This window comes from Tamandua tetradactyla, chromosome 1 (assembly GCF_023851605.1).
Source record: "Tamandua tetradactyla isolate mTamTet1 chromosome 1, mTamTet1.pri, whole genome shotgun sequence".
Taxonomy (NCBI): Eukaryota; Metazoa; Chordata; class Mammalia; order Pilosa; family Myrmecophagidae; genus Tamandua; species Tamandua tetradactyla.
In genome coordinates, this window is record NC_135327.1 from 19,638,449 (window position 1) to 19,664,868 (window position 26,420).

The following is a 26,420-nucleotide window of genomic DNA, read 5'->3' on the forward strand; positions in this document are numbered from 1 at the left end:
ATCTGTATCCCTTCAGCTCCAGTTACCCAATATCTTACCCTATTTCTATCTCCTGATGGTCTCTGTTACCAAGGAAATATTCCAAGTTTATTCACTAATGTCAGTTCATATCAGTGAGACCATACAGTATTTGTCCTTTTGTTTCTGGCTAATCACACTCAGCATAATGTCCTTAAGGTCCATTCATGTTGTTACATACTTCATAACTTTAATCTGTCTTACAGCTGTATAATATTCCATCTTATGTAAATGTCACAGATTGTTTAGTCAGCTGTCTGTTGATGGACATTTTGGCTGTTTCCATCTCTTGGTAATTGTTAATAATGCTGCTATAAACATTGGTGTGTAAATGTCCATTTGTGTCCTTGGCCTCATGTCCTTTGAGTAGAGACAGCATATAGATGGGTCCTGTTTTTTAATGCATTCTGCCAGACTATGTCTTTTGATTGGAGAGTTTAATCCATTAACATTCAGTGTTATTACTGCATGGGTAGTACTTTGTTCTACTATTTTGCCTTCTGGATTTTATATGTCATATCTAATTTTCCTTCTTTTTACCTTTACTCATAGTCTTCCTTTCTACACTCTTCTCCACACCTGTCTCTTCTGTCTTCATATCTGTCTCTAGTGTTCCCTTTAGTATGTCTTGCAGAGCTGGTCTCTTGGTCACAAATTCTCTCAGGGATTTTTTGTCTGAAAATGTTTTAATTTCTCCCTCATTTTTGAAGGACAGTTTTGCTGGATATAGAATTCTTGGTTGGCAGTTTTTCTCTTTTAATAATTTAAATATATTATCTCACTGTCTTCTCGCCTCCATGGTTTCTGCTGAGAGATCTGCGCATAGTCTTATTGGGCTTCCGTTGTATGTGATGGATTGCTTTTCTCTTGCTGCTTTCAAGATCCTCTCTTTCTCTTTGACCTCTGACATTCTGATTATTAAATGTCTTGGAGTATGTCTATTTGGATCTATTCTCTTTGGGGTACGCTGCACTCTTGGATCTGTAATTTTAAGTCTTTCATAAGAGTTGGGAAATTTTCAGTGATAATTTCCTCCATTAGTTTTTCTGCTCCTTTTCCCTTCTCTTCTCCTTCTGGGACACCTACAACATGTATATTCGTGCGCTTCATATTGTCTTTCAATTCTCTGAGTCCCTGCTCATATTTTTCCATTTTTTTTCCTACAGTTTCTGTTTCTTGTCGGATTTCAGATGTTCCAGCCTCCAGTTTTGAAATCCTATGTTCTGTCACTCGAAATCTACCATTGTAGGTTTCCATTGTTTTTTTCATCTCTTCTACTGTGTCTTTCATTCCCATAAGTTCTGTGATTTGTTTTTTCAGACTTTCAGTTTCTTCTTTTTGTTCTTTCTTTGCCTTCTTTATATCCTCCCTCAATTCATTGATTTGGTTTTTGATGAAGTTTTCCATGTCTGTTCGTACATTCTGAATTAATTGTTTCAGCTCCTGTATGTCATTTGAACTGTTGATTTGTTCCTTTGACTGGGCCATATCTTTAGTTTTCCTAGTGTTATTTGTTATTTTTTGCTGGTGTCTAGGCATTTAATTACCTTAATTAGTTTATTCAGGAGATTGCTTTCACTTCTTTTACCTAGGGTTTTCTTGCTGGATGAATTTGTTGTCTATCTGTTCTTTGACATTCCGTTCAGCTTTATCTGGACCTTTAGCTTAAGTTTTGTTTAACAGAGGAAAATTTTTCAATTCTTGTTTTCTTGTTTCTTGCCCTGATTATGTGGTGCCTTCCCCCCCTACACACACTTAGGAGGGTCTACTTAGATATTCTATACCCCAGCCAGATTTTCCCAGACCAAACTGGCCTCCTATCAGGAGGAAAGAGTCACCTGTGTCGGTTTCCCCTGAGGGTGAGACCCAGCAGGTTGAAAGACTTTCCTGTGAAGTCTCTGGACTCTGTTTTTCTTATACTGCCCTGTGTGTGGCGCATGTCTGACTGCAGGTCCCACCAGCATAAGATGATGCGGTACCTTTAACTTTGGCAGACTCTCCCTGCTGGAGGCCTGGTGGAGACAGAGGAGAGGTTGTAGGCTGGTTTTAATGGCTTCAAATTACCAAGCCCTGGTGTCTGAATTCCTTGATGGAGGGATTCCACCTGAGTTGGGCTTCATTCCCCCCCCTGGGGAAGGCACAGGCTCCAGACAAGCCCCCAAAAGAGCTCACTTCTGCCTATGCCTGGGGCAGTTGCAGCCTGAAAAGTCCTGCCGCTGTATCCAGAGGCAGTCAAGCCTTTATAGATACACAGCCACAAAAACCTCTGTTTCCTTCTTTTTTTTCCCCGTTTTTCTGTCAGTCCTGCCCGCTTCGTACCAGGGCAGAATGAGCAACCTCTGCTTTGATCAGGTTCACCTAAGCTGGGGGCCTATTTTTAGTAGTCAGAATTTGTTAATTAGTTCCACAATTGGTGTTTGGTTGTACGGCAGTCCCTGCTGCTGGTAAAGTCCTTTCCTTTCCCCTCTGGGAAGCGGCTTGTGGGGGAGGGGCGCTGGCCGCCACAGCTTTGGGAACTCAACGGTTCTGGGGGGTGCTCGCAGCCGGTCCAGCTGTTCCAGACTGGGGTACGCTGTGTGTGGTCACTGACGTGGCCCCAGGAGCTGTTCTGTACTGTTTCTGGTTATTTAGTAGTTGTTCTAGAGGATGAACTAAAACGCGCACATTGTTAAGCCACCATCTTGACCCAGAAGTCCAATATTTTCAATTTTTGATTTCAGGAATTTTATCTTATATTACTAAAACTGCCTATAGTTTTTTTTTCCAACAGCTTTTAGTTGTAAAATTTAACATATATATATACAAAGAAAAAAAAGAAAAAAAACTGACAATTTTCAAAGTACACTTCAACAAGCAGCTGCAGAACAGTTCCCAGAGTTTGTCATGACCTACCATGTCCTCAACTCAGGTTTTTCCTTCTAGCTGTTCGAAAACATTGGTGGCTTAGTCAGAGTCATAATAATGGAATCATACAGTATTTGTCTTTTTATATCTGACTGATTTCACTCAGTATTATGTCCTCCAGATTCCTCCATGTTGTCATATGTTTTGGAACATCATTTTGTCTAAATGCTGCATAATATTCCATCATATGTATATACCACATTCTGTTTATCCACTTGTCTGTTGACGGGCACCTGGGTTGTTTCCATCTCCTGGCAATTGTGAATAGTCCCGCTATGAACATTGTTGTGCAAATGTCTTTTAGTGACACTGCCCTTGACTCTTCTGGGCATATACCAAGTATTGCTATTGCCAGGTCATAGGGCAACTCAATATTTATATTTTTGAGGAATCGCCAAACTGATTTCCACAGAGGCTGAACCATTTTACATTCCCACCAACAGTGAATAATCATGTTCTAATTTCTCCCGATCCTCTCCAACATTTATAGTTTACTGTTTGTTTAATAGCAGCCATTCTTATAGGTGTGAGGTTATGTGTCATTGTCATCTTAATTTGCACTTCCCTTAGAGCCAATGAAGACGAGCAGTTCTTCATGTGCTTTTTAGCCATCTGTATTTGCTCTTCAGAAAAGTGCCTATTCATTTCCTCTGCCCATTTTATAATTGGGTTGTTTGTTCTTTTGTTGGTGAGCTGTATAATTTCTTTATGTACCCAGGATATCAAGCCTTTATCTGATATGTGGTTCCAAATATTTTCTCCCATTGAGTTGGCTGCCTCTCCACCTTTTTAACACAGTCCTTTGAGGCACAGAAGCTCTTCCTCTTAAGGAGTTCCTGTTTGTCTAATTTTTCTTTTACAGCTTGTGCTTTAAGTGTGAAGTTCAAGAAGCTACCTCCCATTACTAGATCTTGAAGATGTTTCCCTACATTTTCTTTCAGGAAATTTTATGGTACTGGCTCTTTCATTTAGGCCTTTTGATCCATTTTGAATTAATTTTTGTATAGGGTGTATGGTAGGGGTCCTCTTTCGTTCTTTTGGCTATTGAAATCCAGTTCTCCTATGCCCATATATTGAAGAGACTGTTTTGTCCCAGTTCATTGGGTTTGGGGGCCTTATTGAAGATCATATGTCCATAAATTTGGTGGTCAACCTCTGTACTCTCAATTCTATTCCCCTGGTCAGTCCTGTCTATGTGCCAGTACTGTGCTGTTTTGACCACTGTGACTTTATAGTAAACTTTAAAGTCAGAAAGTGATAGACTTCCCAGTTTGCTCTTCTTTTTTTAGGATATCTTTAGCTATTCGAGGTCTCTTTTCCTTCCATATAATTTTTTTAAAATTTATTTATTAATTAAAAAAAATTTAAGAAACGAAATATAACATTAACATAGATAGGTAATCAGAATTCACAATATCATCACTAAGTTGCATATTCATCATTTCGTAGAACATTTGTATACATTCAGAAAAAGAAATAAGACAATAGACAAAGAAATAAAACAAAAACAAAAAAAAATAAAGATTATACCTACTATACCCATTACCCCTAGCTTTCACTGATCTCTAGCATTTCAAATTAAATTTATTTTAACATTTGTTCCCCCTATTATTTATTCTTATTCCATATGTTCTACTCATTTGTTGACAAGGGAGATAAAAGGAACATCAGACACAAGGTTTTCACAATCACACAGTCACATTGTGAAAGCTATATCATTATTCAGTCATCCTCAAGAAACATGGCTACTGGAACACAGCTCTACATTTTCAGGCAGTTCCCTCCAGCCTCTCCACTACATCTTGAATAACAAGGTGATATCTATTCAATGCGTAAGAATAACCTCCAGGATAACCTTTCGACTCTGTTTAGAATCTCTCAGTCATTGACACGTTGTCTCATTTCACTCTTCCCCCTTTTGGTCGAGAAGGTTTTCTCAATCCCTTGATGCTGAGTCTCAGCTCATTCTAGGATTTCTGTCCCACGTTGCCAGGAATGTCCACACCCCTGGGAGTCATGTCCCACATAGACAGGGGAAGGGTGGTGAGTTTGTTGTGTTGGCTGGAAAGAGAGGCCACATCTGAGCAACAAAAGAGGCTCTCTTGGGGGTGACTCTTAGGCCTAAATTTTAAGTAGACTTGACGTATCCTTTGTGGGGTTAAGTTTCATATGAATGAACCCCAAGACTGGGGGCTCAGCCTATAGCTTTAGTTGTCCACACTGCGTGTGAGAATATCAAGAATTCAACTTGAGGAAGTTGAATTTCTCCCTGTTCTCACCATTCCCCGAAGGGGGCTTTGCAAATACATTTCCGCTCACTGATCGAATCACTCTGGGCAAACCAACAAAATCTCATGTCCTACCTGAGATTCCAAGTACTTATGGTGTTCAATCAAACTATCTACATAAGTTATATTACCTTCCATATAAATTTGATAACTAGTTTTTCCAAGCTTCAAAGTAAGTTGTTGGGATTTTTATTGGTATTGGATTGAATTTGTACATCAGTTTGGGTAGAATTTACATCTTGATGATATTCAACCTTCCTATCCATGAGCATGGAATATCTTTCCATCTATTTAGGTTATTTTTAAATTTCTTTTAGCAATTTTTGTAATTTTCTGTGTATAAGTCCTTGACATCCCTGTTTAGGCTTATTCCTAGATACCTAATTGTGCTGGTTTGAAAGGAAGTATGCCCCCTACAAAAGCCATGTTTTAATCAAAATCCCATTTCATAAAGGTAGAATAGTCCCTATTCAATACAGTATGTTTGAAACTGTAATCAGATCATCTCCCTGGATGATGTGATTTAGTCAAGAGTGGTTGTTAAGCTGGATTAGGTGATGACATGTCTCCACCCCTTTGGGTGGGTCTTGATTGGTTTATTGAAGTCCTATAAAAGAGGAAACATTTTGGAGAAAGAAGGAGATTCAGAGAGAGCAGCATCACAAAGCAGAGAGTCCACGAGCCAGCGACCTTTGGAGATGAAGGAAAACGCCTTCTGGGGAGCTTCATGAAACCAGAAGCCAGGAGAGAAAGCTAGCAGTGATGCTGTGTTTGCCATGTGTCCTTCCAGCTGAGAGAGAAACTCTGACTGTTTTCGCCATGTGCCCTTCTACTTGAGAAAGAAACCGTGAACTTCACTGGCCTTCTTGAACCAAGGTATCTTTCCCTGGACGCCTTTGATTGGACATTTCTATAGACTTGTTTTCATTGGGATATTTTCTCGGCCTTAGAACTGTAAACTAGCAACTTATTAAATTCCCCTTTTTAAAAATCCATCCCGTCTCTGGTATATTGCATTCTGGCAGCTGGTAGACTAGAACACTAATTCTTCCGGTTGTTATTCCGAATGGAAATTTTTTCTTAGTTGTCACCTCACATAGGTCATTGCTTGTGTATAGAAACATTACTCACTTTTTTACATTAATCTTGTATCCTGCCACTTTGATGAATTTATTAGCTCAAGTATTTTACTGTAGATTTCTCAGGATTTTCTAAGTATAGGGTCATGTCATCTGCAAATAATGAAAGCTTTACTTCTTCCCTTCCTATTTCTTTCTCCTGTCTAATTGCTCTAGCTAGTACTTCTTATACAATGTTGAATAATAGTGGTTTCAGTGGGCATCCTTGTCTCATCCCAGATCTCAAGGGAAATGCTTTCAATTTCTCACCATTAAGTGTGATGCTGGCTATGGGTTTTTCATATATGCCCTTTGTGATATTGAGAAAGTTTTCTTTGATGCATAACCTTTGACTTTTCCTGCTAAACGTTTTTATCAGGAAAGGATGCTGGATTTTGTCAAATGCTTTTTCAGCATCAGTCGATATGATCATGTGATTTTTCCCTTTCAATTTGTTCATGTGTTGTATTATGTTAATTGACATTTTTATGTTGAACCACCCTTGCATTCCTTGCATGAATCCCACTTTATCATGATGTATAACTCTTTTAATGTGGTGTTGATACAATTTGCTAGTATTTTGTTAAGAATTTTCACATCTATGTTCATTAGGGAGATTGGTCTGTGGTATTCTTTTCTTGTATTGTCCTTATCCAGTTTTGGTATTAGAATGATGTTAGCATCATAAAATGAGTTAGGTAGTGTTCCTTTTTCTTCAGTTTGTGGCAAGAGTTTGAGCATGATTGGTGTCAGTTCTTTTTGAAAAGTTTGTGAAATTCTCAAGCCATCAGGTCCTGGGCTTTTTAAGGAAGATTTTCGATGACTGATTAGATCTCTTTACTTGTCATTGGTTTGTTGAGATCTGTTTCTTCTCAAGTTGATATAGGTCTAGGAATTTTTCCATTTCATCTAAATTATCTAGTTTGCTGGCATATAGTTTTTCATAATATTCTCTTATGATTTTTAAAATTTCTTCATGATCTGTGCTAACAGCCGTCCTCTCATTTCTGATTTTGCTTATTTGTGTCCTCTTTCTTTTCTTCTTTGTTAGTCTAGCTAGGGGACCATCAATTTTATTAATTTTTTCAAAGAACCAATGTTTAGTTTTGTTGATTCTTTCTATTGTTTATTGTTCTCCAGTTTGTTTATTTCTGCTTTAGTCTTTTCTCTTAATTACTTTGGGGTTAGTTTGCTGTTCTTTCTCTAAATTCTCCAGATGAGCAGTTAAATCCTCAAGTTTTGCTCATTCTTGTTTTTTAATACAGGTATTTAGGGCAATAAATTTCCCTCTGAGTACTGCCTTTGCCATATCCTATAAGTTATGTAATCTTTCTTTTTTTTTTGCACGGGCAGTCTCCAGGAATCGAACCGGGGTCTCCAGCTCAGCAGGTGAGAATTCTTGCCACTGAGCCACTGTTGCACCGCCCCCACAAATTTTGATACGTTGTGTTCTCGTTATCATTTGTCTTCAGTTATTTACTGATTTCTCTAGTAATTTCTTCCTTGACCCACTGATTATTTAAGAGTGTGTTGCTTAATCTCCATGTATTTGTGAAGGCTCTTTTTCTTTGCTGACTATTAATTTCCAACTTTATTCCATTGTGATCAGAGAAAGTGCTTTGATTAATTTCAATTTTGTTAAATTTATAGAGACTCAATTTATGTCCCAGCATATGATCTGTCCTGGAGAACATTATGTGTGCACTAGAGAGGAATGTATATCCTGGTGTTTTGGTATGTAATGATCTATATATGTTTGTTAGATCTAATTCATGTCTCTCATTAAGTTCTCTATTTCCTTGTTGAGCCTCAGTGTGATTGTTCTATCTATAGCAGACCAGGGGTGTATTGAAGTTTCCCACTATTATGATATGGGGTATGTCTGTAGATCGCTTCAGTTTTTCCAGTATGTGCTTCATGTACTTTAGAGCTCCTTGATTGGGAGCATTCACATTATGATTGTTATTTCTTCCTGGTGAATTGTTCCTTTTATTAATATGTCGTGTCCTTCTTTGTCTCATATGACGTCTTTACATTTAAAATCTATTTTATCTGCTACTACTATAGCTACTCCTGATTTCTTTTGGTTACAGCTTGCATAAAAGATCTTTTTCCATCTTTTCACTTTCAATCTGTCCTTGAGTCTAAGATGCATCTCTTGTAAACAGCGTATAGATGGATTACATTTTTTTGTTCATTCTGTCATCTGTATCTTTTAATGGTGAATTTAGTCCATTAACATTAAAAGTAATTATTGAGGGCCTCCTCCCGGGGGCGTTGCCATCGCCTGACTGCGCCGCCCGCGCAGCCCGATGCCACCCCCTCTGCCGGTCTCTTCCCGGCGGCCTGGCGCCTCGCTCCCTCCCAGCCGCGGTGATTCACTGAGCGGGAGGTGGAGGCTTCGGCTGCTCCCGCTGCTGCTGCTGCTGCCGCTGCTGCCGCCGCCGCCGCCACCGGTGCTGCGGCTGCTCGCGCTGAGCGCGCCCCGGAATAGGCCGCCGCGAGTCGCGCTCCGGACCTGCAGCTCCGCCCGCTGGGCCGGGCCGGGTCGGGCGGCCCAGGACGACACCTTCTTATTTCTCCCTGGCCACAGCCCTGCCTGTGTCACAGCTGAGCACCTGTGTGCCTGAAGTTAATTTCCAGAGGCAGCAACCCCAGAGCTGGGCCAAGGGGATGAACCGTGAAGGAGCTCCCGGGAAGAGCGCGGAGGAGATGTATGTTCAGCAGAAGGTCCGAGTCCTGCTCATGCTGAGGAAGATGGGGTCAAATCTGACGGCCAGCGAAGAGGAGTTCCTGCGCACCTATGCGGGCATGGCCAGCAGCCAGCTCAGCCAGCTGCCCCAGCACTCCATCGACCAGGGTGCAGAGGACGTGGTGATGGCGTTTTCGAGGTCGGAGACAGAAGACCGGAGGCAGCAGCCACAAGCCCATTCGACACCCCAGAAGGTGGCAAGAGCCCAGAGCTCTGTGTGGTCAGAGGCACCCCCTGCCCTCCTCACAACCCCTCATCTCACTGCCACTAGCGGGGCCAGTATCGGGGAGACACCAGTGATGCAATTACAATTGGCTTAAAGGGATGGACTCCGTGATTGGCTACCGGAAGAAACCTTTTTATTTTTAAATCTCGACCAACAGAAACCTTTTATTTTTATTTCTGACTCATTTTTTTTTAAATTTTTTTTTATTAATCAAAAAAAAGAAAAGAAATTAACACAACATTTAGAAATCATTCCATTCTACACATGCACTCAGTAATTCTTAGTATCATCACATAGATGTATGATCATCATTTCTTAGTACATTTGCATCGATTTAGGAAAAGAACTAGCAAAACAGCAGAAAAAGATATAGAATGTTAATATAGAGAAGAGAATTAAAATAATAATACTAATAAAATATATATATATATAAAAAGGAAAAAGAAAAAAACAAAAAAGATACAAACACACAAACAAACAAACAAAAAACCATATTTCAGGTGCAGCTTCATTCAGTGTTCCAACCTAGTTACATTACACTTAGGTATTATTGTGCTGTCCATTTTTGAGTTTTTGTATCTAGTCCTGTTGCACAGTCTGTATCCCTTCAGCTCCAATTACCCATTATCTTACCCTGTTTCTAACTCCTGCTGGTCTCTGTTACCAATGATATATTCCAAGCTGATTCTCGAATGTCGATTCACATCAGTGGGACCATACAGTATTTGTCCTTTAGTTTTGGGCTAGACTCACTCAGCATAATGTTCTCTAGGTCCATCCATGTTATTACATGCTTCATAAATTTAGTCTGTCTTAAAGCTGCATAATATTCCATCGTAGGTATACGCCACAGTTTGTTTAGCCACTCGTCTGTTAATGGACATTTTGGCTGTTTCCATCTCTTTGCAAATGTGGATAATGCTGCTATAAACACTGGTGTGCAAATGTCCGTCTGTGTCTTTGCCCTTCAGTCCTTTGAGTAGATACCTAGCAGTGGTATTGCTGTGTCGTAATCCATTCTGCCATTCTATGTCTTTTGATTGGGAAATTCAGTCCATTAACTTTTAGTGTTATTACTGTTTGGATAATATTTTCCTCTACCATTTTGGCTTTTGTATTATATATATCATATCTGATTTTCCTTCTTTCTACACTTTACTCCATACCTCTCTCTTCTGTCTTTTCGTATCTGACTCTAGTGCTCCCTTTAGTATTTCTTGCAGAGCTGGTCTCTTGGTCACAAATTCTCTCAGTGACTTTTTGTCTATAAATGTTTTAATTTCTCCTTCATTTTTGAAGGACAATTTTGCTGGATATAGGAGTCTTGGTTGGCAGTTTTTCTCTTTTAGTAATTTAAATATATCATCCCACTGTCTTCTAGCTTCCATGGTTTCTGCTGAGAAATCTACACATGGTCTTATTGGGTTTCCCTTGTATGTGACAGATTGTTTTTCTCTTGCTGCTTTCAAGATCCTCTCTTTCTCTTTGACCTCTGACATTCTAACTAGTAAATGTCTTGGAGAACGCCTATTTGGGTCTGTTCTCTTTGGGGTGTGCTGCACTTCTTGGATCTGTATATTTAGGTCTTTCATAAGAGTTGGGAAATTTTCAGTGATAATTTCTTCCATTAGTTTTTCTCCTCCTTTTCCCTTCTCTTCTCCTTCTGGGACACCCACAACACGTATATTTGTGCGCTTCATATTGTCATTCAGTTCCCTGATTCCCTGCTCAAGTTTTTCCATTCTTTTCCCTATAGTTTCTGTTTCTTTTTGGAATTCAGATGTTCCATCCTCCAGTTCACTAATTGTAGCTTCTGTCTCTTTAGATCTACCATTGTAGGTATCCATTGTTTTTTCCATTTTTTCTTCTTTGTCCTTCACTCCCACAAGTTCTGTGATTTGTTTTTTCAGATTTTCTATTTCTTCTTTTTGTTCAGCCCATGTCTTCTTCATGTCCTCCCTCAATTTATTGATTTGGTTTTTGAAGAGTTTTTCCATTTCTGTGCGTATATTCAGCATTAGTTGTCTCAGCTCCTGTATCTCATTTGAACTATTGGTTTGTTCCTTTGATTGGGCCATATCTTCAATTTTCCGAGCGTCATCCATTATTTTCTGCTGGTGTCTGGGCATTTGATCAGATTTCCCTAGGTGTGGGACCCAGCTGGTTGAAAGTTTTTTCTGTGGAATCTCTGGGCTCTGTTTTTCTTTTCCTGCCCAGTAGGTGGCGCTTGTGGCGGTCGTTTGTCTGCGGGGCAGTCGGCCTGGGAAACTGCGCATGGAGGCGGGGGTCACTGGCCACGGCTTGGGGGAGTGCCGGTCCAAATTGCCCAGCTGGCCCGAGACGCCAAGCGTGACGGGAGGGCCCCGCTATCCAGTGTTCCCAGTCAGACCGGGGAGCCACGTGTGTGGAGGGGACCCCAGTCGCCAGCCGCCCCAGCCGGGAAAACGTGCACCCCTCGGGTATCTCACCGCAGCGGATTCTCCCTGCCCGTTCAGCCGTTCCAGAATGGGGTACGCTGTCTTTTTGGTCTCTGTCGTGACTCCGGGAGCTGTTTCGTATTGTTTCTGTTTCTTTAGTTGCTTTTCTGAAGGAGGAACTAAGACCCGCGCGTCTTACTAAGCCGCCATCTTCTCCGGAAGTCTCTGACTCATTTTTTTAAAAAACCTTTGCACCTCCGTATATGGCTTCCCAGGAAGCTCTCCGAGCTCTGGTGCTTTATTTAGGTCATTTTTTAGGAATGTGAAGAGGTCTGATTGGCTGCTTAAACTGGAAATGGCTTTTGATTGGCTGGTTAATGGGAAACAGTTTTTTTTTCTTTGATTGGCCACAGGTGTTCTGATGACATCAGTAGCTTCTCTATTTTGAATGCAGAAAACAGGGTTTGGGACATTGGTTGTTATATTTGACTTGGAAAAAAAGAAAGAAAGAAACCAAGTGTGCTTTGCAATATTTATTACACAAAGAGCTTGCTGCTTTAAAAAAAAAAAAAAGTAATTATTGAAAGGAGTTCTTTTTTAAAAATTTTTTTTATTAATTTTTAAAATTAAAAAAAAATTACAAGAAAGAAGCACAAACATTCTTAATACATGAGCCTTCCATTCTACATATATAATCACTAATTCACAATATCATCACATAGTTGCATATTCATCATTATGATAATTTCTTAGAACATTTGCTTCAGTTCAGAAAAAGAAAGTAAAGGACAACGAAAACAGAAAAAAAAAATATGCATACCATACCCCTTACCCTTTGCTTTCATTTATCACTAGCATTTCAAACTAAATTTATTTTAACATTCGTTCCCCCTATTATTTATTTTTATTCCATATGTTCTACTCATCTGTTGACAAGGTAGATAAAAGGAGCATCAGACAGAAGATTTTCACAATCACACAGTCACATTGTGAAATCTATATCATTATACAATCATCATCAAGGAACATGGCTACTGGAACACAGCTCTACATTTTCAGGCAGTTCCCTCCAGCCTCTCCATTACATCTTGGATAACAAGGTGATATCTACTCAATGCGTAAGAATAACTTCCAGGATAACCTCTTGTGGTAGTTAGATTCAGTTGTCAACTTGGCCAGGTGAGCGTACCTAGTTTTTTTGTTGCGGACATGAGCCAATGGTACGTGAACCTCATCTGTTGCTGATTTACATCTGCAGTCGGCTAGGAGGCGTGCCTGCTGCAATGAAGGACATTTGACTTAATTGGCTGGTGCTTAAATGAGAGACCGCAACGTAGCACAGCCTAAGCAGCTCAGCATACCTCATCTCAGCACTCACACAGCTCAGCCCAGGCCTTTGGAGGTGCAGAAAGAAATCACCCCCGGGAAAGTTGTTGGAACCCGGGGACCTGGAGAGAAGGCCAGCAGAGACATAAGAAAGAACCTCAGTGGAAAGTTAGCTGCCTTTCCTCTGAAGAACTAACAAAATAAATCCCCTTTTATTAAAAGCCAATCTGTTTCTGGTGTGTTGTATTCTGGCAGCTAGCAAACCAGAACACCTCTCCACTCTGTTTGGAATCTCTCAGCCATTGACACTTAGTCTCATTTCACTCTTCCCCCTTTTGGTTGAGAAGGTTCTCTCAATCCCTTGATGTTAATTCTCAGCTCATTCTAGGGTTTTTCTCAGTCCTTTGATGCTGAGTCTCAGCTCATTCCAGGATCTCTGTCCCACGTTGCCAGGAAGGTCCACACCCCTGGGAGTCATGTCCCACACAGAGCGGGGGAGGGTGGTGAGACTGCTCATCATATTGGCTGGAGAGAGAGGCCACATCTGAGCAACAAAAGAGTCTCTCTTGGGGTGACTCTTAGGCCTAATTTTTAGTAGACTTGACCTATCTTTGTGGGGTTAAGTTTCATGTGAACAAACCCCAAGACTGGGGGCTCAGCCTATAGCTTTGGTTGTCCACACTGCTTGTGAGAATATCAAGAATTCAACTTGGGGAAGTTGAATTTCTCCCCACTCTCACCATTCCCGGAAGGGGGCTTGCAAATGCTTTTCCACTCACTGATCAAATCATTCTGGGATTCATCGGGGGATCACTCTGGACAAACCAACAAAATCTCATGTGCTACCTGAGATTCCAAGTACTTATGACATTCAATCAAACTATCTACATGAGTTATATTAGGAAATGCTCTAGTCAAAATCTAAATTTTGTAACAAACATTTTTTTGCTTTAGTCTCACACATGTGACATTTTAAAGTATTAATTATCATCTATTTTCAGCACCCTGCAATAATGACATTCCTTTGTTTTTCCTCATGCCAAAACATTTTTAAAATTTGTACATTGTACATTTCACTATTATTATATACTCTAGGCATTCCTAGATTATGCCATCTCGATCTTTAACATCTATCTTTCTTTCTGATTTCATTTATGTCCCCAGCCCTCCTCCCTCTGTCATTCTCACATGCAGCTTCATTCAGTGTTTTAACATAATTACATTACAGTTAGGTAATATTGTGCTGTCCATTTCTGAGTTTTTGTATCCAGTCCTGTTGCACAGTCCGTATCCCTTCAGCTCCAATTACCCACTATCTTATCCTATTTCTATCTCCTGATGGTCTCTGTTACCAACAACATATTTCAAGTTTATTTGCAAATGTCGGTTCATATCAGTGAGACCATACAGTATTTGTCCTTTAGTTTTTGGCTAGTCTCACTCAGCATAATGTTCTCTAGGTCCACCCATGTTGTTACATACTTCATAAGTTTATTCTGTCTTAGAGCTGCATAATATTCCATCGTATGTATATACCACAGTTTGTTTAGCCACTCGTCTGTTGATGGACATTTTGGCTGTTTCCATCTCTTTGCAATTGTAAATAATGCTGCTATAAACATTGGTGTGCAAATGTCCGTTTATGTCTTTGCCCTTAAGTCCTCTGAGTAGATACCTAGCAATGGTATTGCTGGGTCATATGGCAATTCTATATTCAGCTTTTTGAGGAACCGCCAAACTGCCTTCCAGAGCGGTTGCACCATTTGACATTCCCACCAGCAGTGGATAAGTGTGCCTCTTTCTCCATGTCCTCTCCAGCACTTGTCATTTTCTGTTTTGTTGATAATGGCCATTCTGGTTGGTGTGAGATGATATCTCATTGTGGTTTTGATTTGCATTTCTCTAACGGCCAGGGACATTGAGCATCTCTTCATGTGCCTTTTGGCCATTTGTATTTCGTTTTCTGAGAAGTGTCTGTTCAAGTCTTTTGCCCTTTTTCTAATTGGATTGGCTGTCTTTTTGTTGTTGAGTTGAACAATCTCTTTATAAATTCTAGATACTAGACCTTTATCTGATATATTGTTTCCAAGTATTGTCTCCCATCGTGTAGGCTGTCTTTTTACTTTCTTGATGAAGTTCTTTGATGCACAAAAGTGTTTAATTTTGGGTGGGCCGCGGTGGCTCAGCGGGCAAAGTGCTTGCCTGCTATGCCGGAGGACCTCGGTTCGATTCCCGGCCCCAGCCCATGTAACGAAAAACGGAGAAACAAAATACAATAAAACAAGAAAATGTTTAAAAGATGTTTCCCTTTCTTCCTCTCTTCCTTCCTTCTATCCTTCCTTCCTTCTCTAAAAAAAAAAAAAAAAAAAAAAAAGTGTTTAATTTTGAGGAGTTCCCGTTTCTTTCTTTTTTCAGTGCTCTTGCTTTGGGTGTAAGGTCTATAAAACCGCCTCCAATTATAAGATTTAGAAGATATTTCCCTACATTTTCCTCTAACTGTTTTATGGTCTTAGACCTAATGTTTAAATCTTTGATCCATTTTGAGTTACCTTTTGTATAGGGTGTGAGATATGGGTCCTCTTTCATTCTCTTGCATATGGATATCCAGTTCTCTAGGCACCATTTATTGAAGAGACTGTGCTGTCCCAGGTGAGTTGGCTTGACTGCCTTATCAAAAATCAAATGTTCATAGATGAGAGGGTCTATGTCTGAATACTATATTCGATTCCATTGGTCAATATATCTATCTTTATGCTAGTACCATGCTGTTTTGACCACTGTGGCTTCATAATATGCCTTAAAGTCAGGCAGTGTGAGACCTCCAGCTTCGTTTTTTTCCCTCAAGATACTTTTAGCAGTTCGGGGCACCCTACCCTTCCAGATAAATTTGCTTAATGGTTTTTCTGTTTCTGAAAAGTATGTTGTTGGGATTTTGATTGGTATTGCATTGAATCTGTAAATCAATTTAGGTAGAATTGACACCTTAACTATATTTAGTCTTCCAATCCATGAACACGGTATGCCCTTCCATCTATTTAGGTCTTCTGTGATTTCTTTTAACAATTTCTTACGGTTTTCTTTATATAGATCTTTTGTCTCTTTACTTAAATTTATTCCTAGGTATTTTATTCTTTTAGTTGCAATTGTAAATGGGATTCATTTCTTGATTTCCCCCTCAGATTGTTCATTGCTAGTGTGTAGAAACACTACAGATTTTTGAATGTTGATCTTGTAACCTGCCACTTTGCTGTACTCATTTATTAGCTCTAGTAGTTTTGCTGTGGATTTTTCAGGGTTTTCAACATATAGTATCGTATCATCTGCAAACAGTGATGATAGTTTTACTTCTTCCTTTCCAATTTTGATGCCTTGTATTTCTTTTTCTTGTCTAATTGCTCTGACTAGAACCCAACACGATATTGAATAACAGTGGTGATAGTGGACATCCTTGTCTTGTTCCTGATCTTAGGGGGAAAGTTTTCAGTTTTACCCCATTGAGGATGATATTAGCTGTGGGTTTTCATATATTCCCTTTATCATTGTAAGAAAGTGCCCTTGTATTCCTATCCTTTGAAGTGTTTTCAACAGGAAAGGATGTTGAATTTTGTCAAATGCCTTCTCTGCATCAATTGAGATGATCATGTGATATTTCTGCTTTGATTTGTTGATATGGTGTGTTACATTAATTGATTTTCTTATGTTGAACCGTCCTTGCATAGCTGGGATGAATCCTACTTGATCATGATGTATAATTCTTTTAATGTGTTGCTGGATTCGATTTGCTAGAATTTTGTTGAGGATTTTTGCATCTATATTCATTAGAGAGATTGGTCTGTAGTTTTTTTTTTTTGTAATATCTTTGCCTGGTTTTGGTATGAGGGTGATGTTGACTTCATAGAATGCATTAGGTAGCTTTCTCTCTTCTTCGATTTTTTTGAAGAGTTTGAGCAGGATTGGTACTAATTCTTTCTGGAACGTTTGGTAGAATTCACATGTGAAGCTGTCTGGTCCTGGACTTTTCTTTTTGGGAAGGTTTTTAATGAGTGATTCAATTTCTTTACTTGTGATTGGTTTGTTAAGGTCATCTATTTCTTCTTGAGTCAAAGTTGGTTGTTCATGCCTTTATAGGAAGTTGTCCATTTCATCTACATTGTTGTATTTATTAGCATAAAGTTGTTCATAGTATCCTGTTATTACCTCCTTTATTTCTGTGTGGTTAGTGGTTATGTCGCCTCTCCATTTCTGATCTTATTAATTTGCATTCTTTCTCTTTTTCTTTTTTGCCAGTCTTGCTAAGGGCACTTCAATCTTACTGATTTTCTCATAGAACCAGCTTCTGGTTTTATTGAATTTCTCAATTGTTTTCATGTTCCCAATTTCATTTATTTCTGCTCTAATCTCTGTTATTTCTTTCCTTTTGCTTGCTTTGGGGTTAGTTTGCTGTTCTTTCTCCAGTTCTTCCAAGTGGACAGTTAATTCCTGAATTTTTGCCCTTTCTTCTTTTTTGATATAGGCATTTAGGGCAATAAATTTCCCTCTTAGCACTGCCTTTGCTGTGTCCCATAAGTTTTGATATGTTGTGTTTTCATTTTCATTTGCCTCGAGATATTTACTGATTTCTCTTGTAATTTCTTCCTTGACCCATTGGCTATTTAAGAGTGTGTTGTTGAGCCTCCACATATTTGTGAATTTTCTGGCACTCTGCCTATTATTGATTTCCAATTTCATTCCTCTGTGATCTGAGAAAGTGTTTTGTATGAGTTCAGTCTTTTTAAATTTATTAAGACTTGCTTTGTGGCCCAGCATATGGTCTATCTTTGAGAATGATCCATGAGCACTTGAGAAAAAGGTGTATCCTACTGTTGTGGGGTGTAATGTCCTATAAATCTTTGTTAAGTCTAGCTCATTTATTGTAATATTGAAATTCTCTGTTTCTTTATTGATCCTCTGTCTAGATGTTCTGTCCATTGATGAGAGTGGGATATTGAAGTCTCTAATTATTATGGTAGATGTGTCTATTTCCCTATTCAGTATTTGTAGTGTATTCCTTACGTATTTTGGGGCATTCTGATTCGGTGCATAACTATTTATGATTGTTATGTTTTCTTGTTTAATTGTTCCTTTTAACAGTACATAGTATCCTTCTTTGTCTCTTTTAACTGTTTTACATTTGAAGTCTAATTTCTTGGATATTAGTATAGCTACTCCTGCTCTTTTCTGGTTGTTATTTGCATGAAATATCTTTTCCCAACCTTTCACTTTCAACCTATGTTTATCTTTGGGTCTAAAATGTGTTTCCTGTAGACAGCATATAGAAGGATCCTGTTTTTTAATCCATTCTGCCAGTCTATGTCTTTTGATTGGGGAGTTCAATCCATTAATGTTTAGTGTTATTACTGTTTGGGTAGTACTTTCTTCTACCATTTTGCCTTTTGGATTTTATATGTCATATCTAATTTTCCTTCTTTCTACACTCTTCTCCACACCTCTTTCTTTTATGTTTTCATATCTGCCTCTAGTGCCCCCTTTAGTATTTCTTGCAGAGCTGGTCTCTTGGTCACAAATTCTCTCAGTGATTTTTTGTCTGAAAATGTTTTAATTTCTCCCTCATTTTTGAAGGACAATTTTGCTGGGTGTAGGATTCTTGGTTGGCAGTTTTCTCTTTTAGTAATTTAAATGTATCATCCCACTGTTTTCTCGCCTGCATGGTTTCTGCTGAGAAATCTACACATAGTCTTATTGGGGTTCCCTTGTATGTGATGGATTTTTTTTTTATTAATAAAAAAAATTAACTAACACAACATTTAGAAATCATTACATTCTATGTATGCAATCAGCAGTTCTTAATATCATCACATAGATGTATGATCATCATTTCTTAGTACATTTGCATCAATTTAGAAAAAGAAATAGCAAGACAACAGAAAAAGAAATAAAATGATAATATAGAGAAAAATTAAAATTAAAAATACAAAAAATATATTAAATGGATTTTTTTTCTGTTGCTGTTTTCAAGATCCTCTCTTTCTCTTTGACCTCTGACATTCTGATTAGTAAGTGTCTTGTAGTATGTCTATGTGGATTTATTCTTTTTTTGGTGTATGCTGCACTTCTTGGATCTGTAATTTTAAGTCTTTCATAAGATTTGGGAAATTTTCAGTGATAATTTCCTCTACTAGTTTTTCCTCCTCCTTTTCCCTTCTCTTCTCCTTCTGGGACACCCACAACACGTATATTTATGCACTTCTTATTGTCATTCAATTCCCTGAGTCCCTGCTCATATTTTTCCATTTTTGCCCTTATATTTTCTTTTTCTTGTCAGATTTCAGATGTTCTGTCCTCCAGTTCACTAATCCTATCTTCTGCCTCTCAAAATCTACCATTGTAAGTTTCCATTGTTTTTTTCATGTCTCCTACTGTGCTTTTCATTCCCATATGTTCTGTGATTTGTTTTTTCAGACTTTTAATTTCTTCTTTTTGTTCATTCTTTGCCTTCTTTATATCCTCCCTCAATTCATTGATTTGGTTTTTGATGGGGTTTTCCATGTCTGTTCGTAAATTCTGAATTAATTGCTTCAGCTCCTGCATCTCATTTGAATTGCTGGTTTGTTCCTTTGACTGGGCCATAGTTTCAATTTTCCTAGTGTGATTTATTATTTTTTGCTGGCGCCTAGGCATTTAATTCCCTTAGTTAGTTTATTCTGGAGACTGCTTTCACTTCTTTTACGTAGGGTTTTCTTGCTGGATGAATTTGTTGTCTATCTGTTCTTTGACATTCAGTTCAGCTTTTTCTGGACCTCTAGCGTAGGTTTTGTTTAAGAGAGGAGAATTTTTCAGTTCTTGTTTTCTTGTTTCTTGCCCTGCTTGTATGGTGCCTTACCCCCCTACCCTTAGGAGTGTCTACTTAGGTTTTATAGACCCCAGCCAGATTTTCCCAGACCAAACTGGCCTCCTGTCAGGAGGAAAGAATCACCTGCATTGGTTTTCCCTGAGGGTGAAACCTAGCAGGTTGAAAGACTTTCCTGTGAAGTCTCTGGGCTCTGTTTTTCTTATCCTGCCCAGTATGTGGTACTTGTCTGCCTGCAGGTCCCACCAGCATAAGATGATGCGGTACCTTTAACTTTGGCAGACTCTCCCTGCTGAGGACGTGGTGGGGACAGAGGAGAGGTTGTAGGCTGGTTTTAATGGCTTCAAATTACCAAGCCCTGGTGTCTGAATTCCTTGAGCAAGGGATTCCACCTGAGTTGGGCTTCACTCCTCCCCTGGGGAAGGCACAGACTCCAGACAGGCCCTCAAATGAGCTTGGTTCTGCCTATGCCTGGGGCAGTTCCAGCTTGAGAAGTCCTGCTGCTTATCCAAATGCAGACAAGGCTTGTAAAAACACAGCCACAAAAACCTCTTTTTCCTTTTTTTTCCTTTTTCTGTCAGCCCTGCCCCCTTGGCACTGGGGCAAAAATAAGCGACCTTTGCTTTGACCAGGTTCACCTGATCTTGGAGCCTATTTTTAGTAGTCAGAATTTGTTAATTAATTCCACAATTGGTGTTTGGTTCGGTTCAGCCCCTGCCGCTGGTAAAGTCCCTTTCGTTTCTCCTCTGGGAAATAGCCTGTGGGGGAGGGGCACCAGCTGCCACAGCTTGGGGGACTCACGGTTCTGGGAGGACTCGCAGCTGGTCCAGCTGGTCCAGACTGGGGTACGCTGTGTGTCCGGTCACTGACGTTGCCCCAGGAGCTATTCTGTACTGTTTCTGGTTATTTATTAGTTGTTCTGGAGGATGAACTAAAATGTGCACATTGCTAAGCCACCATGTTTTGAAATGAGTTCTTGATTCTACCACTTGTCCTTTATTTTTTTTTCATTTCCTTTTTTTTATCCTTCAGTTTTTATTTGTGATATCTGTATATTATTTTCCTTCTCTCACTGTTTTCCTTTAAATCACCTTTACTCATATATTTCAATTCTGTACCCTCCTCCAGACCTCCATCTCCTGTCTTTTTTTTTTTTTATCAGCTAACAGGGCCCCTTTAGTATTTCTTGTAGGGCTTGGTCTCTTGTTGACTAGTTCTCTCAGTCTTTCTTTATCTTTGAAGATTTTAATCTTTCCTTCAATTTTGAAGGATAACTTGGCTGGATAAAGAATTCTTGGTTCTCATTCAGGATCTTAAAAATATCATACTACTGCCTTCTTGCTTGCATGGGGCCTGTTTAGTAGTCTGAAGTCAGTTGTATGTTTTTTCGCTTGTATGTAGTAGATTGCTTTTCTTGTGCTGTTTAAGGACTTCTGTTTCTCTTCAACACCTGACAACCTAGTTAGTATCTGTCTTCGATTAGGCTTGTTCAGATTTATTCTATTTGGAGTTAGCTGGGCCTCTTTGATGTTGCGTATTCATGTCTTTTATAAGGGTTGGGAAGTTTTCTCTGCTTATATCTTCAACTAACTTTCCCAACCCTTTACTCTTCTCTTCTTCTTCTGGGACACCAATAATTCCTATGTTTTTGTGTCTCTTGTTATCCATCATTTCCCTAAGATCCAGTTGCATTTTCCCCATCTTTCTTTCCATTTGTTCTTTTGTGTGCTCCAGTTCTATTGTTCTTTCTTCTAGCTCACTCATTCTTCTTTCTGCTTCTTTGAATCTGCTATCATGTGTCTCCAGTATATTTTTTATTTGGTCTACTTTATCTTTCATTTCTGTAAGATCTGCCATTTTTCTATTTAACCTTCTGAATTCTTTATGCTCTTCTAGTGTTTTTGTGATATCCTTTATTTCTTTATAAATATCCTAGAGTATTTGTTCCAAATTCTGTGTCCCCTGTGGAATTTTGATTTGGTCTTTTGACTGAACCACTTCTGCTTGGATCTTCCTTTGTTTTGTGATTTTCTATTGTGTTTGGGGCATTTGATTATCTTGATATGGTTATTAAACAAGTTGGCTTCCTTCACCTTCTAAAGTTTTTTTTTATGTTTACTTAGTTTTTGCTGAATGTTTCCTTTTGCACTGTCAGTTATTCTCTGCCAAATCAAGGTCGGGATCTCATGTAGGGGATACAGCTCAACATAAGGGTCTCTTATAAGGCAGGCCAGGGTGCACGGGTACTCTGGTGGCAGAATGGATGGCTACCAGGCAGGAGACCCAAGGTGGACTCCTAGCCTATGCACCAAAAAAATAAAAAAAAAGAACAGGAAAAGAAAAAAGAGATAATAATAATAATAAATTAAAATAATAATATAATAAAAATATGAAATACAAAAATAAGAACCACAACAAAATGCTTCTTGACAGTTGTAGGCACCAGAATCAAAAGGAGGCACTCCAGGACATACTGGGAATAAAGTCAGGTTGGTGCCCACCAGAGGGATGGAAAATTTAAGAGAAAAATAATAATAGTGATAATAAAAATAAATGAAATAGAATAATAAAAAATAATATGTGAAGTAAAAAATAGAAAATGAGTAAAATATAATATATCTATAAAAGATTTTAAGCAAAGTGAAAAGGACAATTATATTACTAATAAAAATATATGAAATAATGTGTTTTAAAAGGGAGAAAATAAAGAGGAAGATTAAGAAGAAAATAAAATAAAAATAAAGATAATGACCTAGGCAGATAGGGTGTTAGCTTGCCTGCACTTACCTCATCTTCCCAGCAGGTGGTGACTGTGAGGGTTCTCATCCCTCAAACTCTCCCGTCCCTGTCGGGTGCAGCTGACTTGACCAGCAGATGGTGCACTTGAGTCTTCTCCTCCCTCAGTCCCGCTCCTCCTGTCCAGAGTGACTGGAGGTCTGCCTGCTCAGCATTCGGGCTGCTCTGCCAGGGACAGCTGGCCGTCAGGTCTCTGCCAGGGAACTGGAGAGCTGACCAGTGCCTGGGGGATCAGCTGATCAGCCAGATACCACGACTGCAGGCCCACTATTCTCACCCCGGACAGGGTGATCACTTCCCCCACCCAGAGGCCCGCCCTGCGATGGCAAGCCTCTGGGCTCCCTGCAGATACTGCCCACCACAACCATGTGGGGAGGTTTCCCCAGCTGGCAGCTGTGCAGGCTGGAGCCCAGGAGGGCCGATTCTCTCCAATCTCACCTCCCCGCTGCACAGCATCCTGCCTGGTGGGGAACCCAGTCACCCGACCCACACACTTTACCCCAATCCTCCTCCCTTCCAGAACTGCCTGAAGACCCTCCTAGAGGTCCTGGGCAGTCCTGGGCATTTTCTCCCCATCTCCTATCTTGTTTCACAGAGCAAGAATGAATCACTCCACTCCGTCTGTCTACCGTCTTCCTGGAAGCCACTCTAAACATTCTTAACATACAAGCATTCCATACATGGTATACAATCAGTGGCTCCCAGTGTCATCACATAGTTGTGCATTCATCATCATGATCATTTTTTTGAATATTTGCATCACTCCAGCAAAAGAAATAAAAATGATAAAAGAAAAAACTCATACCCGTCCCTCTCATTGACCACTACTAGTATTTCCATCTACCCAATTTATTTTAACCTTTGTTCCTCCTATTATTTATTTTTATCCATATTTTTTACTCATCTGTCCATACCCTAGATAAAAGGAGCCTCAGAAACAAAGTTTTCTTTTTTTAAAATTTAGTTTTATGTTTAATTGACAAACCAAAACAGCATATAAACACAAACATTCTTAACATACAGACATTCCATACATGGTGTACAATCAGGGGCTCACAATGTCATTGCATAGTACTATATTCATCACCATGATAACTTTTTAGAACATTTGTATCACTCCAGGAAAAGAAATAAAAAGAAAAAAAACTCATACATACCATACCCCTTACCCTCCCTCTTATTGAAGACATAAGGTTTTCACAATCACACAGTCACATTATAAAAGCTATATCATTATATAATCATCTTCAAGAAACAAGGCTACTGAATCACAGCTCTACAGTTTCAGGTATTTCCCCCTAAACACTACAATATACCATAAACCCGAAAGGGGGTATCTGTATAATGTGTAAGAATAACCTCCAGGATCACCTCTTGACTCTGAAATCTCTTAGCCATTGACACTATTTTTTCTCATTTCTCTCTTCCCCTTTTGATCAGGAAAGTTTTCTCAATCCCTGGATACCGGGTCCTGTCTCATCCTGGGATTTCTGTCCTACATTACCAGGGAGATTTACTCCCTTGGGATGTGTAAGAATAACCTCCAGGTTAACCTCTCGACTCTGTTTGGAATCTCTGAGCCATTGACACTTTATTTTGTCTCATTTCTTTCTTCCCCCTTTCGGTCGATTCCTTGGTGCTAAGTCCTAGCTCGTTCTAGGATTTCTGTCCCATGTTGCCAGGAAGGTCCACACCCCTGGGAGTCATGTCTCATGTAGAGAGGGGGAGGGCAGTGAGTTTGCATGTCGTGTTGGCTGAGCAAGAGAGGCCACATATGAGCACCAAAAGAGGTTCTCTTGGGGTTGAGTCTTAGGCCTACTTTTATATAGTATAATATATATATAAAGCAAAGAAATAAAAAAGCAGTTGTTTTCAAAGCACTCTTCAACAAGTGGTTACAGAACAGATCCCAGAGTTTGTCATGGCCTACCATACGATCCTCTCATATTTTTCCTTCTAGCTGCTCCAGAATATAGGAGGCTAGAGGGCATAAATACTTTTTTTATCATCACAATCGACTTTTTTTCCTTCTTTTTTTGTGAACAATAGCATATATGCAAAAAAGCTACAAATTTCAAAGCACAGCACCACACTTAGTTATAGAACATATTTCAGACTTTGACATGGGTTACAATTTCACAATTTTAGGTTCTTCTAGCTGCTCTAAAATACTGAAGACTAAAAGAGATGCCAATTTAATGATTCAGCGTTCATATTCATTTGTGAAATCCTATCTTCTATGTATAATTCCACGATCACCTTTGATTTTTCCATACCTCTCTTTGGGGTTGTTTTGGCTATGGCAATTCTAAATTTTTGATATTGGAAGGTTCTGTCACTAGTATGGGGTAGAGAGATGGGACTGTCTGATGTTCTGGAGAGGCTGGACTAGGTTTCAGAACTTATCTGGACCAGGGACTCCTCTGGAGATTGTAGGTTTCTGGAAAGTTACTGTAGTGCCTGGAACACTTGTGGAGTCTTATGTATTGCCTTGATGTTCTTTTGGATTGGCTAGAATGGTCCTGTTGAGGTAGGTAGCAAGGTCTATCTGAATCTTGCGTAAAAGCAATCTTCACAGTAGCCGCTCGACTATTTGAATGCTTTGCCACTGATACTTTACTAATTACACTTCTTTTCCCCCTTTTGGTTAGTACGTAATTGTTGATCCCATGGTATCAAGTCTGGATTCATCCCTGGGAGTCATCTCCCATGTCGCCAGCCAAGCAAGTTTTTAAAATGCTCCTGATATATTTATTTTCCCTTTTTAAGGGCCTGAAAGAAGTGACACTCCTTGGTCAAAATGTTAATAGTTTTCGGGACAATTCAGAGATCCAGTTCAACAACACAGTGTCCACCAACCTCAGCCGTGGCTTTACCACTAACTATAAAACCAAGCAAGGGGGACTTCGTTTTGCTCACCTTTTGGACCAGGTTTCCAGAGTAGACCCTGAAATGAGGATCCGTTTCACTTCTCCCCACCCCAAGGACTTTCCTGATGAGGTAAGTATTGACAGCTAACTGTGATAAACTACTATCAGCGTCCTTACAGAAACCGAAGCTGAAACAGTAGGGATATACCAGGGACCTCAAGTCCTGCTTGCAGGTATGTTGCTGTATCACCCTCTGAATCCATTGGCACCTTGGAAAGATAAAGTCCACCAAAGTGGGGGTGGAGATAGGAGTGATATTGAGCAGAAGATTAAGACCATCTGTGGGGCAATGAAGGTGGCAGCCAACAGTGGTGGTGATGGCTGTGTGGCAAGGACAGGAAGGGAGGTGGTGTGATACAGTCAGAAACAGCCCAGACTTTGGCTTCAGACAGACCTGGGTTCATATCCCAGCTCTTTCACTGCTTTACCAACAGATGTATGATCTCATAACTTGTTCATCTTCATATGTAAAATGGGGTTGTTAATTATCTCCTGCTTTGGGTTCTTGTGAAATAAATATAATGTATCCAAGGTACTTAGCACAGTGTCTAGCATATAGTACATACCCTATACACGTGATAACTTTTTTTGGCCAGTATTTGTTTTGATGAAATTTCGGCTTACATTTTTTGCCTCCACTCCCATCTTTTCCCATCTGGATTATTTGTCTTCTTACTGAGTTGCAAAAGTTCTTTATATATTTTGCATACAAATCCTGTGTCATATATGTTTTTAAATATTTTCTCCTAGTTTCTTTCTTTCTTTTTTTTTGAGGGGGGAAGGTTCATGGGCTGAAAT

General features: G+C 39.5%; 1 protein-coding gene and 1 pseudogene across 4 annotated transcripts in view; both read left to right on the top strand.

Moving 5' to 3' along the window:
- The window catches only part of CDK5RAP1 (CDK5RAP1 mitochondrial tRNA methylthiotransferase), a 91,108-nt gene that overhangs the window by 19,335 nt on the left and 45,353 nt on the right, over positions 1-26,420 (top strand). For all 4 annotated transcript variants that reach the window (XM_077111285.1, XM_077111302.1, XM_077111293.1 and 1 more), the window contains one exon: positions 25,462-25,692. In XM_077111285.1, coding sequence (XP_076967400.1) covers positions 25,462-25,692 — 231 coding nt within the window. The remainder of the gene's footprint in view (positions 1-25,461; positions 25,693-26,420) is intronic.
- Positions 8,872-9,489, top strand: LOC143683625 (beta-catenin-interacting protein 1 pseudogene; annotated as a pseudogene).